Source organism: Erinaceus europaeus, chromosome 7 (assembly GCF_950295315.1).
Source record: "Erinaceus europaeus chromosome 7, mEriEur2.1, whole genome shotgun sequence".
In the NCBI taxonomy this organism is placed as follows: domain Eukaryota; kingdom Metazoa; phylum Chordata; class Mammalia; order Eulipotyphla; family Erinaceidae; genus Erinaceus; species Erinaceus europaeus.
The window spans coordinates 40,357,433-40,372,762 of NC_080168.1; the positions used below are offsets into that span (position 1 = coordinate 40,357,433).

Genomic DNA, 15,330 nt, shown 5'->3' on the forward strand with positions numbered 1-15,330 from the left:
CTCTGTCTTACCCAGGGGCTCTATTTCAGCCAGGGTTCACTGAAATCTTTCTAAGTAATTAGAAAATGGATAAAAAGGCCTTTGGTTTCCAATTTGTTCTGGTGACTGCAAGAGACCTATGATCCAACATGAGATGGTTTACTTAAAGGCAGGTGACACTTGGCACCCATCCTCTATCCAACATGGTTTTCATCTCTCTTATTTATAACCATCATTTCCTCTCCCTCTTTGTTCACCAAACTTCAGATCTGACTGTCCATCTCCTGCCTGTCAAGTAAGTTGCCCTCAATAGAAATGTAGTAGTACAAGTTCAACCACTTTTTCCCAAGAGTAGGAGTATAATAAAGAATAATAAGGGGTGGGGATGAGCTGGAATGGGGGGGGGGGCAGAATAATATGGACCAAGAAATAGTTCAGCAGGTAAAACACACACCCAGTTATGCAAGAGACCCTAGGCTGGAGTTCTAGCATCAAATGAAAGCATCATGGCTGGCAGTAGGGGACTCCATGGGTGCTGAAGTAGCATTGTAGTATCTCTCTGTCAGTCTCTTGTCTCTCTCAAAAAAAAAAGAATAGAAAATGGGGCTGGGGGCGGGGGGGGGGAATCAAGTAGTGACGCAGTGGGTTAAGCACACATAGTACTAAGCACAGGCATCCGGGTTTGAGCTCCAGGCTCCCCACCTGCAGGGGGGCACACTTCACAAGCAGTGAAGAAGGTTTGCAGGTGTCTTTCTCTCTCCCTCTCTATCTCTCCCTTTTCTCTCAATTTCCCTCTTTTCTATGCAATAAAATGGCCACCAGGAGTCGTGGATTTGTAGTGCTGGCACTGAGAAAAAAAGAAAGAAAGAAAGGAAGGAAGGAAGGAAGGAAGGAAGGAAGGAAGGAAGGAAGGAAGAAAGAAAGAAAAAAAGAAAGAAAGAAAGAAAGGAAGGGAGGAAAGGAAGGGAGGAAATGGGGCCAGGGAGACCATTCAGTGGCATTACACAAGCAGAAGCCTCCCCTGGTGCTGTATTAATAACAGCAACAATAGTAATAACAGTTATACCAGGCAACCTGTCTTCTTTTTTATTTTTTACTAATTCTCTAAAGTGATTCTAAATTAAACTATGTATTTTAATTTTTTTTTCTTATTTTAACTAGAATACTAAATGCCATCCTTGTACCAGAGATTCAGGAGAGGACTACTCGAAAGTATTTATAAACTCCTTTGTAATTAAATTTGGATAACTTAAGATGGAGGAGGTAAAACTGCTGATGGAACAACCAGTTCTACTGATTCTAAGAGCTGTCATCACCCTCTTAAAGTCATCTGATGATCTCTCTCTGTCCCCAGATGCACTGACCTGAGTGATCCCTGGCCTAACTGAATATTTGTCTTCTATCTGGAGAGGAAATACCAGGGAGGCAACCAGGCTAGCATTCCCAAAGTGTCACTCAAAGTGTGGCTCAGGGACCTGGGTGACAAGTCAGTGTGAGAAAAAGCCTTGTACTCAGATACATGACTAACCATTGCTCCTTATTTCCCCACCCATCCCCAAGCTTTAGAAAGAATTATCTGTTCTTATTGCAGATAAAAAGCACTTACACAGCCACCTGCAGCAAGAAATTCACTCTTTGCCTCACTTTATTTATTTATTTATTTATTTATTTTGCCTCCAGGGTTATTGCTGGGGCTCGGTAGCTGCACCACAAATCCACTGCTCCTGGAGGCCATTTTTTTCCCCTTTTTTGTTACCCTGGTTGTTTCAGTCCTTATTATCATTGTTACTGATGTCATCGTTGTTAGATAGGACAAAAGAAATCGAGAGGGGAGGAGAAGATGGGGGGGGAGATAAACACCTGCAGACCTGCCTCACCACCTGTGAAGTGACTCCCCTGCAGGTGGGGAGCTGAGGGCTCGAACCGGGATCCTGATGCCAGTCCTTGCACTTTGCACCACGTGTACTTAACCCATTGCGCTACCGCCCGACCCCCTAGGAAAACATCTTAAAGACATTATCTACATATCAAGTTCAAGCAAAGATTACTAAATTCCTGGGTGCCTAGGAACATACCCAAAATAGATATCCAAGCCTCTTTCTACCCTAGGGTCCCTACTCTGACTGGCTCTATTCCTACTCCTTCGTCTCTATTTATTAAACATGTTGTCCTGCTTTATATCTTACTGCCTATCAGCCACCAAGTTTTAGATACTAGTATGATCCAATCCTGACCTCCCTGGGCAGATGCCAACATGTCTCAGAACCTCACCTTTCTAGAATCCTACCCTAGCAGGGAAAAACAGAGACAGGCTGGGGGTATGAATTGATCAGCCAACATCTATGTCTATCAGAGAAGCAATTACAAAATCCAGAACTCCTTTATTTTAACTTCAAAAAGAATTTTGGTCCATACTCCCAGAGGGGAAAATGTTAGGGGAAGATGACCAGAGGGCTCTGAACCCCAGTTTCACTGGGACCCATAAATTTTGTGACATGGAACTGTTGTTTTTACACCTTCACTAAAAGAGATTCTGGAGAACACCTGAAGAAGTCAAGCACTGTTTCACTTATCTGAGAGGAAAAAGGAATGGAATTATTTAACTCATAAATGGAATATAAAGAATTGAAATACATGGAATTGAAAAAAAAGTTTATCTATAGTCAACCCATAACTATGATCTTGAGAGAACAATGGTGGTTTCCATTTGGGGTGGCTTGGGGGGGACACAGAACTTTGGTGCTGGAAATGGTGTGGAATTATACCCCTATTATTTTATAATATTGCAAATCACTATTAACTCACTAATAAAATTTAAAAAGATATTATCTACCTATTTAAAAACCTTGGTTTAAAATATCTTACTAAAACATGAAAGAAAAACAATGAGGGGTTTCCTACAAGACTTTGGAAAGGCAAGGAATCGTTAGCCCAACTTTATAAGGCATCTCTGTTAGCTGATTAGGACATAGGAGTAATTGGAAGGAAGCCACACTTCAAAAGAAACCAGCACTGATTTGAAGTCATGTGGCCATTTGGAAAATTCCAGGCACAAGAGAGCCAAATAATGTAACCTCTGCAATCTTCGGATGATGTGCTAGCAGCACTCTTGAGTGTCCACTGTGGGTCATTGTGAATTCAGCTTCTGTTCTGGCACTGAAAGCCTACATTGAGGTAGAAGCAAGTGAGGGAACAGAGGGAGACACCAAGGAAAAGAGGCAGACTCTGGAAGTATAGGGTTATTTTCATGCACATCCTCAGAGCTCATAGGATTTAATACACATTAGCTTTTGGTGGAAAAAGGAGCTCACTGGGAATAGAAGCTGGACCCTGTATTTTTCCAGGTTTAACAAGCACTTCTAGTGGCAAACCTGGAGTCTAAGTCAACATTTGCCTTAAGTAAAGGTGATAGACAAACAAGGAGGGTGTGGCAAGAAGGGCCTCAGCCAAGGGCAAGATCAAGGAGTCACATTAAGCAGGAAGGAAGATAGATGCATTATTTGTACAGAGGGCAGGGTAGTGGAGACCAGTAATGCAGAAAGGAAACCAGAAATGCCTCCACTGGACTGGATGAGGAACTAAAGAAAGAGGAAACCTCCATGAGAAAATAAACAGCAAAAAGAGCACCTACTTGGGAGCTGCACCACCTCTGTTCTTTCACCCTTTCCACTACTGCTTCATGCTAATGCTAAGCACTCTCCTCCACAGAGGAAGGCTAAGACTGGCAGGAAGTGATGACACACCCATGTCCCCTCTTGTTCTGGTTCATTAACATGTGAGCACCTGAAGATCACAGGCCCACTATAAATATTATAGAGCTGACCAATAACTGAATAAATACATTGATGTGCATACTTAGGAAATTAGAAATATAGGGGAGTTGAGCAGTAGCTCAGTGGGTTAAGCACAGGTGGCGCAAAGTACAACGACCAGCGCAAGGATCTCGATTCTAGCCCCTGGCTCCCCACCTGCAAGGGAGTCGCTTCACAATCGGTGAAGCAGGTCTGCAGGTGTCTATCTTCTCTCCTCCTCTCTCCATTTTTCTCTGTCCTATCCAACAGACGACATCAAGAACAACAGTAGTAACTACAACAAGGGCAACAAAAGGGAATAAATAAATACATAAATATTTCTAAAAAGAAAAAAATTAGAAATATAAAACAAAAATATAATAGAGAAAACAAAAGTTTTTAAAGATTTATTTATTTACTATTTGTGTGTGTGACAAAGAAAGAGGGAAGTGGGAGTTGTGCAGTAATGCAGCGGGTTAAGTGCAAGTGGCATGAAGCACAAGGACCAGCTCAAGGATACCAATTTGAGCCCCCGGCTCCCCACTTGCACTTGCAGGGGAGTCACTTCACAAGCTGTGAAGCAGATTTGTAGGTTTGTATTTTTCTCTCCCCCTCTGTCTTCCCCACCTCTCTCTATTTCTCTCTGTCCTATGTAACAACGACAACATCAATAACAACAATAATAACTACAACAACAATGAAAAACAACAAGGGCAAAAAGAAAAAGGGAAAATACATAAATATGAAAAGAAAGAGGGCAGAGCACTGCTCAGCTCTACATAAGGTGATGCCAGGGATTTGAGCCTTCAGCTTCTGGGGCCTCCAGTATGTAAGTCCCGTGCTCTAACTCAACAATCTCCCTGGTCCTAAAATAGAAAGAAAAAAAATATGTCTGTCTATCTATCTTTCTATCTATCTATCTATTTACTCCAAGGATAGATTTTTTTAAAAAAGAGATTTTATTAATTTATGAGAAAGATAGGAAGAGAAAGAACCAGACATCCCTCTGGCACATGTGCTGCTGGGGATCGAACTCAGGACCTCATGCTTAAGAGTCCAAAGCTTTAACACTGCACCACTTGCTGGACCACCAAGGATAGCTTTAAACAAAGTTGAGGAATTTAAGCTAGTAGTCTTTCTCATCCATAAATTGCCATGTGGGTTCTTTCATCTTTCTATCTGACCCATTCACATTCTACCTGAGATTCAAAAGGTGTGTTTAGTGCAGTGTCACCCCCACACCCACCCCCAAGACTGACTTCTTCAATTCCTGTTACTGTTTAGCATGTCCTATGCCTGGAAGCCTCCTACACTGCTGGTGGGAATGTAAATTGGTCCAGGGAATGTAAATTGGCTCAACCTCTGTGGAGAGCAGTCTGGAGAATCCTCACAAGGCTAGAGATGGACCTTCCATATGACTTCTATGTTCATAGCAGCACAATTCATAATAGCTAAAACCTGAAAGCAAACCAGGTGCCCAACAACAGATGAATGGCTGAGAAAGCTGTGGTATATTTTATAAAATGGAATACTACACAGCTATTAAGAACAATGAACCCACCTTCTCTGACCCATCTTGGATGGAGCAAGAAGGAATTATGTTAAGTGAGATAAGTCAGAAAGACAAAGACGAGTATGGGATGATCTCACTCATAAACAGAAGTTGAGAAAGAAGAACAGAAAGGGAAACTCAAAGCAGAATCTGACTGAGTATGGAGTATGTCACCAAAATGAAAATCTCTGGGTGAGGGTAGATGTTCAGCTTCACTGGTGGTGGGCATAGACTTTTGGTGATGGGAATGGTGTTGATGTACACTCCTATTTACTTGTAGTCTCATAAATCACCATTTAATTAATATGAGGGGGAAAAATTGATTGAATATCTCAAATTTTTTGATGCATAGACCATAGCTCTGAGTATATGTTCCTTCAATCTAAGCACTTAAGACATCAAAGTGGTAATCAGATTGAATTTTAACAGTGGGCTCAAATTGTTAATACATTTCTAATAATGACTTGTTCTTTGAAATATTAAATCTCCTAAAAGCTTAGACCTGGAAGCTTGTTAGAAATGAAAACTCAACTTGGCATGTGACTTAGTAGTAGAGTCCATGCCTTTACTACATGGAGCCCTGAGTTCAACCCCTGGAAGCACAAGAGAGCAACAAAGACAAAATGAAGGGGGTTGGGCACTTAGCACACTGGACTGAGCACATGTTACCATAACCAAGGACCCCAGTTCAAGCCCCTGGCCCCCACCTGCAGGGAAGTTTCATAAGCAATGAAGCAGTGCTGTAGGAGTCTCTCTCTCTCCCCCTCCCAATTTCTCCCTATCTTTATAAAAAAAATCAAATATTATAAAAAAGGCAAAATGAGTGAAACTCCATGGATGGTGATGTGATGCTCTGGTTTCTCTCTATGTCTCTCTGTCTCTTTCTCTCTTTCTCTTTCTTCCTCTCTCTCCCTCTCTCATAAAATCTTAGGAGGTAAGGGGAGAGAAGAATTGAGTCAGGAGGTGGAGCACATAAAAAGAATTCTGGATCTGATCTTCAGTACCTGGTGCACCTGGTTAAGCACACATATTACAATGTGCAAGGGCCCAGGTTTGAGCCCCCAGTTCCCACCTGCAGGGGGAAAACTTCACAAGTGGTTAAGCAGTGCTGCAGGTGTTTCTCTGTCTCTCACCCTCTCTATCCCTCCTTTCCCTTTCGATTTCTGACGGTCCCTATCCAATAAATAAATAAAGATAATAATTTTAAAAAGAGATTCTCAGCTCAAAACCTAATCAATGCAACCAGTACCACCTCGACATGTTTCATTTTGAATTGTGCCCAAAGACGACAGGCCTGCAATGTCAACCCTTCAGCTCAGGTACTCTGGTGAGACCCTTCCTAGCTCACAGGACTTCATAATTCCATTTCAGGTAGTGTACTTCCTAACAATGCCTCAGCACCTAGATATGGACCAGTGCCCAAGAGATAGAGCTCAAGTGCAAGTGTATCCATAAGTTAGGGGAAATATATACTTAAAGCAAAAGTGCACAATAGTTTGCAGTGACACAATAAGTGGTCACTTACTTGCAGCAAGCAAGTAGAAAGACTTAAAAAAAGACATTATAAAGTACTTAATCAAATGGTTTCTACTTAGACCTAGATATCTCCCTTACCTACTTCTTTTTTCACTTCCTTCAGTCATTCCAAGGCCAACATTGTCAGACAAAATAAGGACTACAAAAGCTGGATAAGGGCAAGGACTGGCATACTTTAATGATGGCTCTTTGGTTTACTACCAGACCACCTCATCTCCTGGGACCCTAGTCCGGTACTTCTGGGATTCCCACACAGACATGATGGGCCTAGACCCCTAAAAGATCCCTCTCTCCACTGTCACTGGTTATCTCTATCAGGAGAAACATAATGGACTTTTTTGTGGGCCCCTATAGGACTTTGCCTTCAATGTGGATCAACAGTGATAGGGACTGCCCCACTCTCAGAAGGGAGGCTAGGTTAAAATACTCTGCCACTCAAGGAAGGTGGGTCCAGCAATGAGTAAAGTCTAGAATGTTCCTAGCTATGACCACAGAATGCAAGCTCAGACCTACAAGGATGCATAGGTTACACAGGCTCCTGCACTGAATATAGGCCCCAGATCAGATTGATGGGGTTTACAGTTAATGGTATTTATATACTTTTCCCACATTTGGGCAAAACTCTCTTCCCTGATCTAGCTTTCTAGTCCCTGATCCAGCTTTCGAGTCCCATTTCCAACTCTGACACTATATCCCCAGATAATACCTTTGGTCCACCTGCATATTAGCTGTTGGGCTCAGGCAAAAATTAGTAAAGTCATGGGCCCCTAGGAATAAGCCCCTAGCTTTTTTCCACAATGGAGGCCCCAAATCTCATCTGCTATATTCTTGCCTTTAGGTTCCTGATTATTAAACAACTTGTTCTTCTTTGTATCTTAATGCTTTCTCAGACAACAAGTTGCAAATGACACCAACCTGACTTCCCTAGACAGACAGCCTCACCAATATACCCTAGAACCCCACCTTCAGAGTCCTGCCACACTAGGGAAAGACAGAATAAGCTGGGAGTATGGATCGACCTGCCAACACCCATGTTTAGCAGAGAAGCAATTATAGAAACCAGACCTTCTGCCTTCTGTACCCCATAATGATACTGGGTCCATATTCCCAGAGGAATAAAGATTAGGAAAGCTTTCAAATATGTATTATATGAAAGCTTTCAAGGGAGGGGACAGATGGGATACAGAACTCTATAGTGTGAATTGTGTGGAATTGTACCCCCTTTTTTAAATACATTATTATTATTATTATTTGCCTCCAGGGTTACTGCTGGGGCTCAGTCTCAGTGCCTGCACTATGAATCCACTGCTCCTGGAGGCTATTTTTCCCATTTTGTTGCCCTTGTTGTTATCCTTGTTGTCATTATTATTGTTTTTGTCATTGCTGCTGTTGTTGGATAGGACAGAGAGAAATCGAAAGAGGAGGGGAAGACAGAGAGGGGGAGAGAAAGACCTGCTTCACCACTCATGAAGTGACCCCCCCCCTGCAGGTGGGGAGCCAGGGGCTTGAAGCAGGATCTTTATGCAGGTCCTTGCACTTAACCTGCTGCGCTACTGCCCCGAGAATTATACCCCTTTTATTTCATCGTCTTGTAGATATTGTTTACTTTGTAAATAATTTTTTTTAAAAAAATAATAAGAAATCCCACCTTCCTTTTTGAAGCAGGAGGAGTACTGTAAAGCATGACATTCCACACTGTTGCCTTTTTAACCTGGGTGTTCTCTGGGGCTGTGCAAATATCTATCTAAACATGTAATGGCAAAGGATGGTGTCATTTAAACTCCTTTTGGAGAAGTCATTTTCTAATTAAAATCCAAATTAGAAAAGAGAGAGAGAGAGAGATCCTCAGCTCCCAATATGCACTGCATCAGCCCAGCAGCTTAGCAGGATCCACAGGTGAGCCTGTGTTCACTTATATTAGTAACAGGTAGGGTGGCACCACCCTCTTTATTTCTACTTCCTTCCGTGAATATTTGTTAGCTTTAAAATGTCCTCCCAGAAAGAAAACATTCTAATAAAAATATCCCTCACTAAAGTGTTCCTGGTAACTACCTAAACTAACACAGAAATGGACCCTAACCTGTTGTTCCCAAGAGCCCCAACCAAAGAGAAAACTGAACCACTGGGAGATTTTAGGTACCCTAAATTGCCGAGGGATAGATTTTTATGGGAAGGAATTACCTCTAATGGTCTTCAAAATGTACTAGGAGAAACATTTTAAAGCAGTAAGGTATTAACAGCACCATAAAGGGATAATAAAATTTAAAATGGTTCAAGTATACCGGCAAGGTGGAATTCTAAGAACTATGTCTGAGGGAAATTAGTTTCTTCAAAGTGCTTTCACAACTTCAGATTTAAAAAGGCATAATTGCAACATCTCAGGGGATCTGTTGTGAAACTTTGTTTTCTGATCTTGTTCAGGAAATTATGTATTTCAAGAGGAGGGCAAAGGTTGTTGCTGGTCTATTATTGGACACTGCTCGTGTATTTTATCAGGCATCATAGGTCCGTAAAAACTAGACTTTAGAGTCTCAATATATATATATATATACACACACACACACATATATGTAGGGCTATGAAAAATAGCAACAAAAATGATGACAAGTATTTTCACCATGAGACCATACGTATCTGCAAATACTTGTACCTAACGCATCAACTAGGCTGATAATGTGACCCCAGAATGATAAGATGCTGCTAGCTGACAATCTAGTCCAGAGATTGAAGATCAATGAAAGGCAGGGGCTTCCTGATTTTTTTAAAAAAAATTTATATTTATTTTCCCTTTTGTTGCCCGTTTTTTACTATTGTTGTAGTTATTATTGCTGTTGTCGTTGTTAGATAGGACAGAGAGAAATGGAGAGAGGAAGGGAAGACAGAGAGGGGGAGAGAAAGAGACACCTGTAGACCTGCTTCACCGCTTGTGAAGCGACTCCCTTGCAGGTGGGGAGCCGGGCCGGGGTCTGGAACCGGGATTCTTACGCCCGTCCTTGCGCCTTGCGCCACATGCGCTTAACCCGCTGCACTACCGCCCGACTCCCGGGCTTCCTGATTTTACCAACAATTATATCTCATCTGGCTATCTCAGACTATGTAGCATTTACTGGGAAACTGGCCTAAGCTTTTGAGGATGGTTGGGAAGATATGAAATGTAAGCAAAAGTGATACACACACACACACACACACACACCTAGTAAAAGCATAATATTCTTTCTCCTTTGGGAAGGGAATTCAATTTAGTGGAACAATAAAATAATAATAAAAAAACTATGAATGCTCAATATATTATGGATATGTAACATGTTACCATTGGGGGTTGCTGAGGCTGGGGGATGGGCTGGGGAAACCACTCTGGATTATTATTGTAACTTCCTGTAAATCTATAACTATTTAAGATAAGAAGTTTACAAAGGGTGGGTGTCTCCTGAGTGCTAAGAATTGAGGAGCACAACCAGTGCAGGAAATGCAGACTTGGCACAGTTTGAATGGGATAAAAGGAAGATGGGGCCAGGTAGTCGCACACCTGGTTGAGCACACTTTACAATGTGCAAGGACCCAGGTTCAATTCCCTGGTCCCCACCTGCAGGGGGAAAGCTTCATGAGTGGTGAAGCAGTGCTGCAGATGTCTCCCTGTCTCTCTCCCTATCTCCTCCTTCCATCTTGATTTCTGGTTGTCTCTATCCAATAAATAAATAGAAATATATATATATATATATATATATATATAAAGAGGAAGATAAGTAAGTGATTGGGCTGGAGGCACCATCTGGTAGAGCAGGTGCCTACCGTGCACAAGCCCAAGTGATAACTCTAGTGGGAAAAAATTATATACACATATAACATAAATAATAATGAAATTAACACTACTGCATGCTTAATTTTTTTTTATGAACTGAGGCCTCAGGACATTTTTATTCAGAGAGAGACCAACTATAGTACCAGAGCTTCCCTGGTGGTGCTGGGACTCTGAAATAACCAGGCTGCAGACAGATGTCCTACCAAATGATTTATCTCTCTGACCCCTGATGGAAACCCCATAGCAGCCCTGGGCTGCCAAGTGTGGACTTAATCAAAAGAGAAATATATTTTTTAAATATTTTATTTATTTCCTTTTGTTGCCCTTGTTGTAGTTATTATTGTTGTTAATGATGTTGTTGTTGGACAGAGAGAGATGGAGAGAGGAGGGAAAGACAGAGAGGGGGAGAGAAGATAGACACCTGCAGACCTGCTTCACCACCTGTGAAGCAACTCCCCTGCAAGTGGGAAGCCAGGGGCTCGAACCGGGATTCTTATGCTGGTCCTTGTGCTTTGTGCCACCTGCGCTCAACCCGCTGCGCTACCTCCTGACACCCCAAGAAATATTTTTTAAGAGAAATATTTTGAGTATGTCATCAAGGTTGGGTGTTATAAGTATCAGAACAAAAGTCCATTCTTTTTTTTTCCCTTATTTTCAGAAGCTACTAATCAATGTGGATTTTAGGGAGGTAGCTTTTTCTAGTTTATGACATGTGCATTTACTTTCTTTTTTCTTTATTGGGGGGGAATTAATGGTTTACAGTCAACAGTAAAATACAGTAGTTTGTACAAGTGTAACGTTTCTCAATTTTTCCACATAACAATTCAACACCCCCCCCCAGGTCCTCCTCTGCCATCATGTTCCAGGACCTGAACCCTCCCTCCCACCCTAGAGTCTTTTACTTTGGTGCAATAAACCAAATCATTCTATGATATAATTTCATGTTCATTAGAAACTAGTTGTGGTAAATTAATCCAGAAAAGGATTCCCCCCTCCTTGGAAAATAGCACTGATAAAGTTTAAAAGATATCTCCAAGTTCACTGCTCACAAACCTAACATAGTTCAAAGTGGATCTCTACCATTATGGCTCCTTTCTAGTATTTGTCAGTATCATTTTTTCCATATTTAAAAATGAGCTTGATCTGCAGACATCCCCACAGTGCTGTTTGGCAAAGGGCCATAACCACCACCACCACCACCACCACTACCCCCTTTTTTAAAGGACCAGACAGGTAAGACTGAAAGCTGCAAGTGAGACTGTTTCTCTTACAACCACTGAACTCTGCCCTCAGGGTCATAAGCAACATGGCAGGCACAAAATGTGGTTTTATTCATGACCCTGAAATAGGAATTTCACATCACAAAAGAACTCTTTTCTCCCAGTCATTTAAAAGTGATGAAAAAAAAATCAAAAAGTCATACTTAATGCATGAGCCCTATGAAAACAGGTCCCAAGGCGTGTGGAACCAATTGGATGGGATGATGTGTTTTGAAGGCAGTTTCTAAGCTGCATCAGAAAAAGATAAGCAGTAGACTTATTTGTGGTCAACACAACATCTTTATGACTGAATGTCCCCTTGACTAAATGGCTGCATTGTGAGGTAAGGGGAGGTGAACTGCTATTGTGTGACAAGCATGGGGACTGTTCCAAGCAGTGTGAGAAAACTGTCTAGATCTGTCCACTATTCCCAAGGGAAGGGGTACGTACGAAGGTAGCCCCTGCCTTGTGATGCCAGATCCTCTGAAAAATGGGCATGGGGGGTTTAACAATTTACCCTCCTTTTTAGTGTTTCCAAGGCCTGATTATTATTTTCAGCATCTGGGGTCCTGTCTCCCAGCTAGGGTTCCTTAGATTAATACATGTAGAAGCCCCTGTCCTGCAAGTAGAAGGAGGAACTGTGCTTGTGTGACTATCAAGAAGAACTTCTCCGGCAGACAAAATGGGGGCCACTGTGCTGCTGACTAAACACGGCAAAATCACACACACACACACACACACACTCACTCACTGTATGTGCAAAATCATGTACTCATACAGGGTCTGCAGACAACATCACCCAGCCATAGCTGACAAGAGCTCAGGAAATGGGGGGCGGGGGGCAGGGAGATAAACATGGTAGTTAAGCAAAAAATTCCATGTGTGAGAGTCCGAGGTACCAGTTCGTCTCCGGCCCCACTATAAGCCAGAGCAGCCAGGCTCTGGCTAAAGATAGACAGTGTACATCAGAAGCATGTGCACACGAGCAAGGGCCTGTGCAGGGCACCGCAAGTCAGAGGAAACAGCTTCCTAACTGCTCAACCTCTGAGCCTTCCCTTAGGAAGCCTTCCGGGGACGAAGATCCCACCTTAGAGGAAGGTGCACCAGGCCCAGAGGGGAAGCCAGTGCCTCCCTCGCTACTTGGCTGCGGCTCAACCCCGGGGGCCTCTACCGCATCTTCCCAACCCTCCCCCAGCCCCCCACCTGCGGCCACGCCCCCACCCGCGCCGCTCTAGGGGCGGAGGCCCCGGAGCCGGCGCCGCCCTGCACTACCTCGACCTCGGCGGGCGGCGCGGGTCCAGCCGCGAGTTCTCCCTGGCCGCCGGCCAGGCCCGGGCCGCGAGCTCCGCCCACCGCCCGGTCGCGTCTCTCGCCCTGGCGGCCCGCGCTCCCCGGCAGCGGCGGGGCCCGCAGGCGGCCATGGCGGCGGGCGCCGGGGCCAGGCCGGCTCTGCGCTGGCTCAAGTCGCTGGGCGAGCCGCTGGGCGCTCCGCAGCTGCGTCGGCTGGAGGAGCACCGCTACAGCGCGGCGGGTGTGTCGCTGCTCGAGCCGCCGCTGCAGCTCTTCTGGACCTGGCTGCTCCAGTGGTGCCCGCTGTGGCTGGCCCCCAACTCCATCACCCTGCTGGGCCTTGCCGTCAACCTGCTCACCACGCTCCTGCTCGTGTCCTACTGCCCCACGGCCACCGAGGAGGTAGGGCCTGCCGCTCGCCCCAACTGCTGTCCCCGGCGGCTCCGGGCAGTCAGAGACAGCCGCCCCCGCGCCGCCCGCCCGCGCCGTCCAGGTCACCGCCCTGCCCCGCGGCGCCCCCGGCTTCCCGCGGGCTTGTGGGGCGGGACGGAGGAGCGCTCTGTGCCATTGCACAGCCCGGGACTGGACGGACACCCACCGCAGTCTGGCTGGGCACAGAGGCTTGTATCCAAGCTAGACACGTTCTTCTTTTACCAGAGCACTGCTTATGGTGGAGCTCAGGTTTATGGTGGTGCGGGGGATTGAACCTGGGACTTTGGAGCCTCCGGTGTGAGGGATCTCTTTCAGTAACCATTATGCTACCTACCCCCCTCCACGCCACGGCCCCGCCCCCGCAGACGCTTTTTCTAACCGTCCCTCGAAAGGGTGGTGCTTCTTCTTCTTCTTCTTCTTCCTCTTCCTCTTCCTCTTCCTCTTCCTCTTCCTCTTCCTCTTCCTCTTCCTCTTCCTCTTCCTCTTCCTCTTCTTCTTCTTCTTCTTCTTCTTCTTCTTCTTCTTCTAGCGTTTGCCCTAAGGGTGGTGCTAATAACCCCCAATTACCAGTAGCCCTGATGAGGTAAGCTACTTTTAACTTCCTTCCGCTTTGCTTTCATGAAGTTATTTCATGAAAATGATAATAATAATAAGCTATTCTCTGGGCGATAATCCTTGTTAATCATGATCCAGGGTAATCATAAACGCCAACGGGTTTTATTAAAAACTTGTTTCAGAAATAGGATTAGTAAATCATGCAGGCTCTACAGTCATTATTTATTTATTTATTTAAAGATGTATTTGTTGATTTATGAGGGGGAGAGAGAACCAGAGCAGCGCTTTGGCACATGAGATGTGAGGAGTCAAACTCAGGCCCTCATGCTTGAGAGTTCAAGGCTTTCCCCACTGTACCATATCTGAAGCTCCTGCATATTGATTAAAAGCTCTACCTGGGTGGGTGGGGGATAAATAGAATAATGGTTATGCAAAGATACTCTTATGCGAGGATCCTAAGTCACAGGTTCAATCCCTGGCACCACCATAAACCATAAACTAGAGCTGAGCTGTGCTCCAGTAAAAAAACAAAAACAAAAACTCTACTTGGGTTCATTCCCATTTACACCTCTTTAGATTACATAGGGTGTCTGTTACATTGCACCTTTCTTGTCGTTGCTTTTTTTTTTTTTTTTTTTTCCTCTGCCCTCCATATAGTGAAAAATCCCTAATGGAGCTGTGGAGAGCTAGAGTTGAGCTTGCATATATAATGGAAATATTTCTTGGCTTCCATACATGGACTTATTAAAAATGTTTAAAGGAGCCTATCTTTAATGCTTATCATGCCAATTCCTGGGTATATTTATTACATGTGACTTCATTTCCATATCATTTGAAAAGAGTAAATTGCTTTAGTTTTTGTCAAACCAATTTCACAAAGATGTGGTGAAGGCCAAATGCAGATAGATGGAGAGATTTATAATTTGCAAAGCACACCAAAACTTATTACTGTTGTTTTGAGTAGGTTGCAAGCATATAATATAATTTAATTTTCATGGGGCCTTGGCTTGATCATTAGTGTTTGGATCTTTCTGACATTTGCCAGTTAAACCTATTTGTTGAGCTCTTCCAAAGAACAAGGCATATAAACAGGGACCAGAGATTCATTTAAGGTTGGTTGTTAAAAGGGCCCTATTT

General features: G+C 43.9%; 1 protein-coding gene across 4 annotated transcripts in view; it reads left to right on the forward strand.

Moving 5' to 3' along the window:
* The first annotated feature begins 13,112 nt into the window (after nucleotides 1-13,112).
* The window catches only part of CHPT1 (choline phosphotransferase 1), a 30,905-nt gene continuing 28,687 nt past the window's right edge, over nucleotides 13,113-15,330 (forward strand). For 2 of the 4 annotated variants that reach the window (XR_009550681.1, XM_060194246.1), the window contains exon 1: nucleotides 13,217-13,608. Coding sequence is in view for 2 of the 4 variants with exons in the window: in XM_060194246.1 (XP_060050229.1) it covers nucleotides 13,336-13,608 (273 nt within the window). In the remaining 2 variants the exon portion in view is untranslated. Of the gene's footprint in view, nucleotides 13,609-15,330 lie in introns of all 4 variants that reach the window. The other 2 variants (XM_007537827.2, XR_009550680.1) reach the window with 2 other exon arrangements.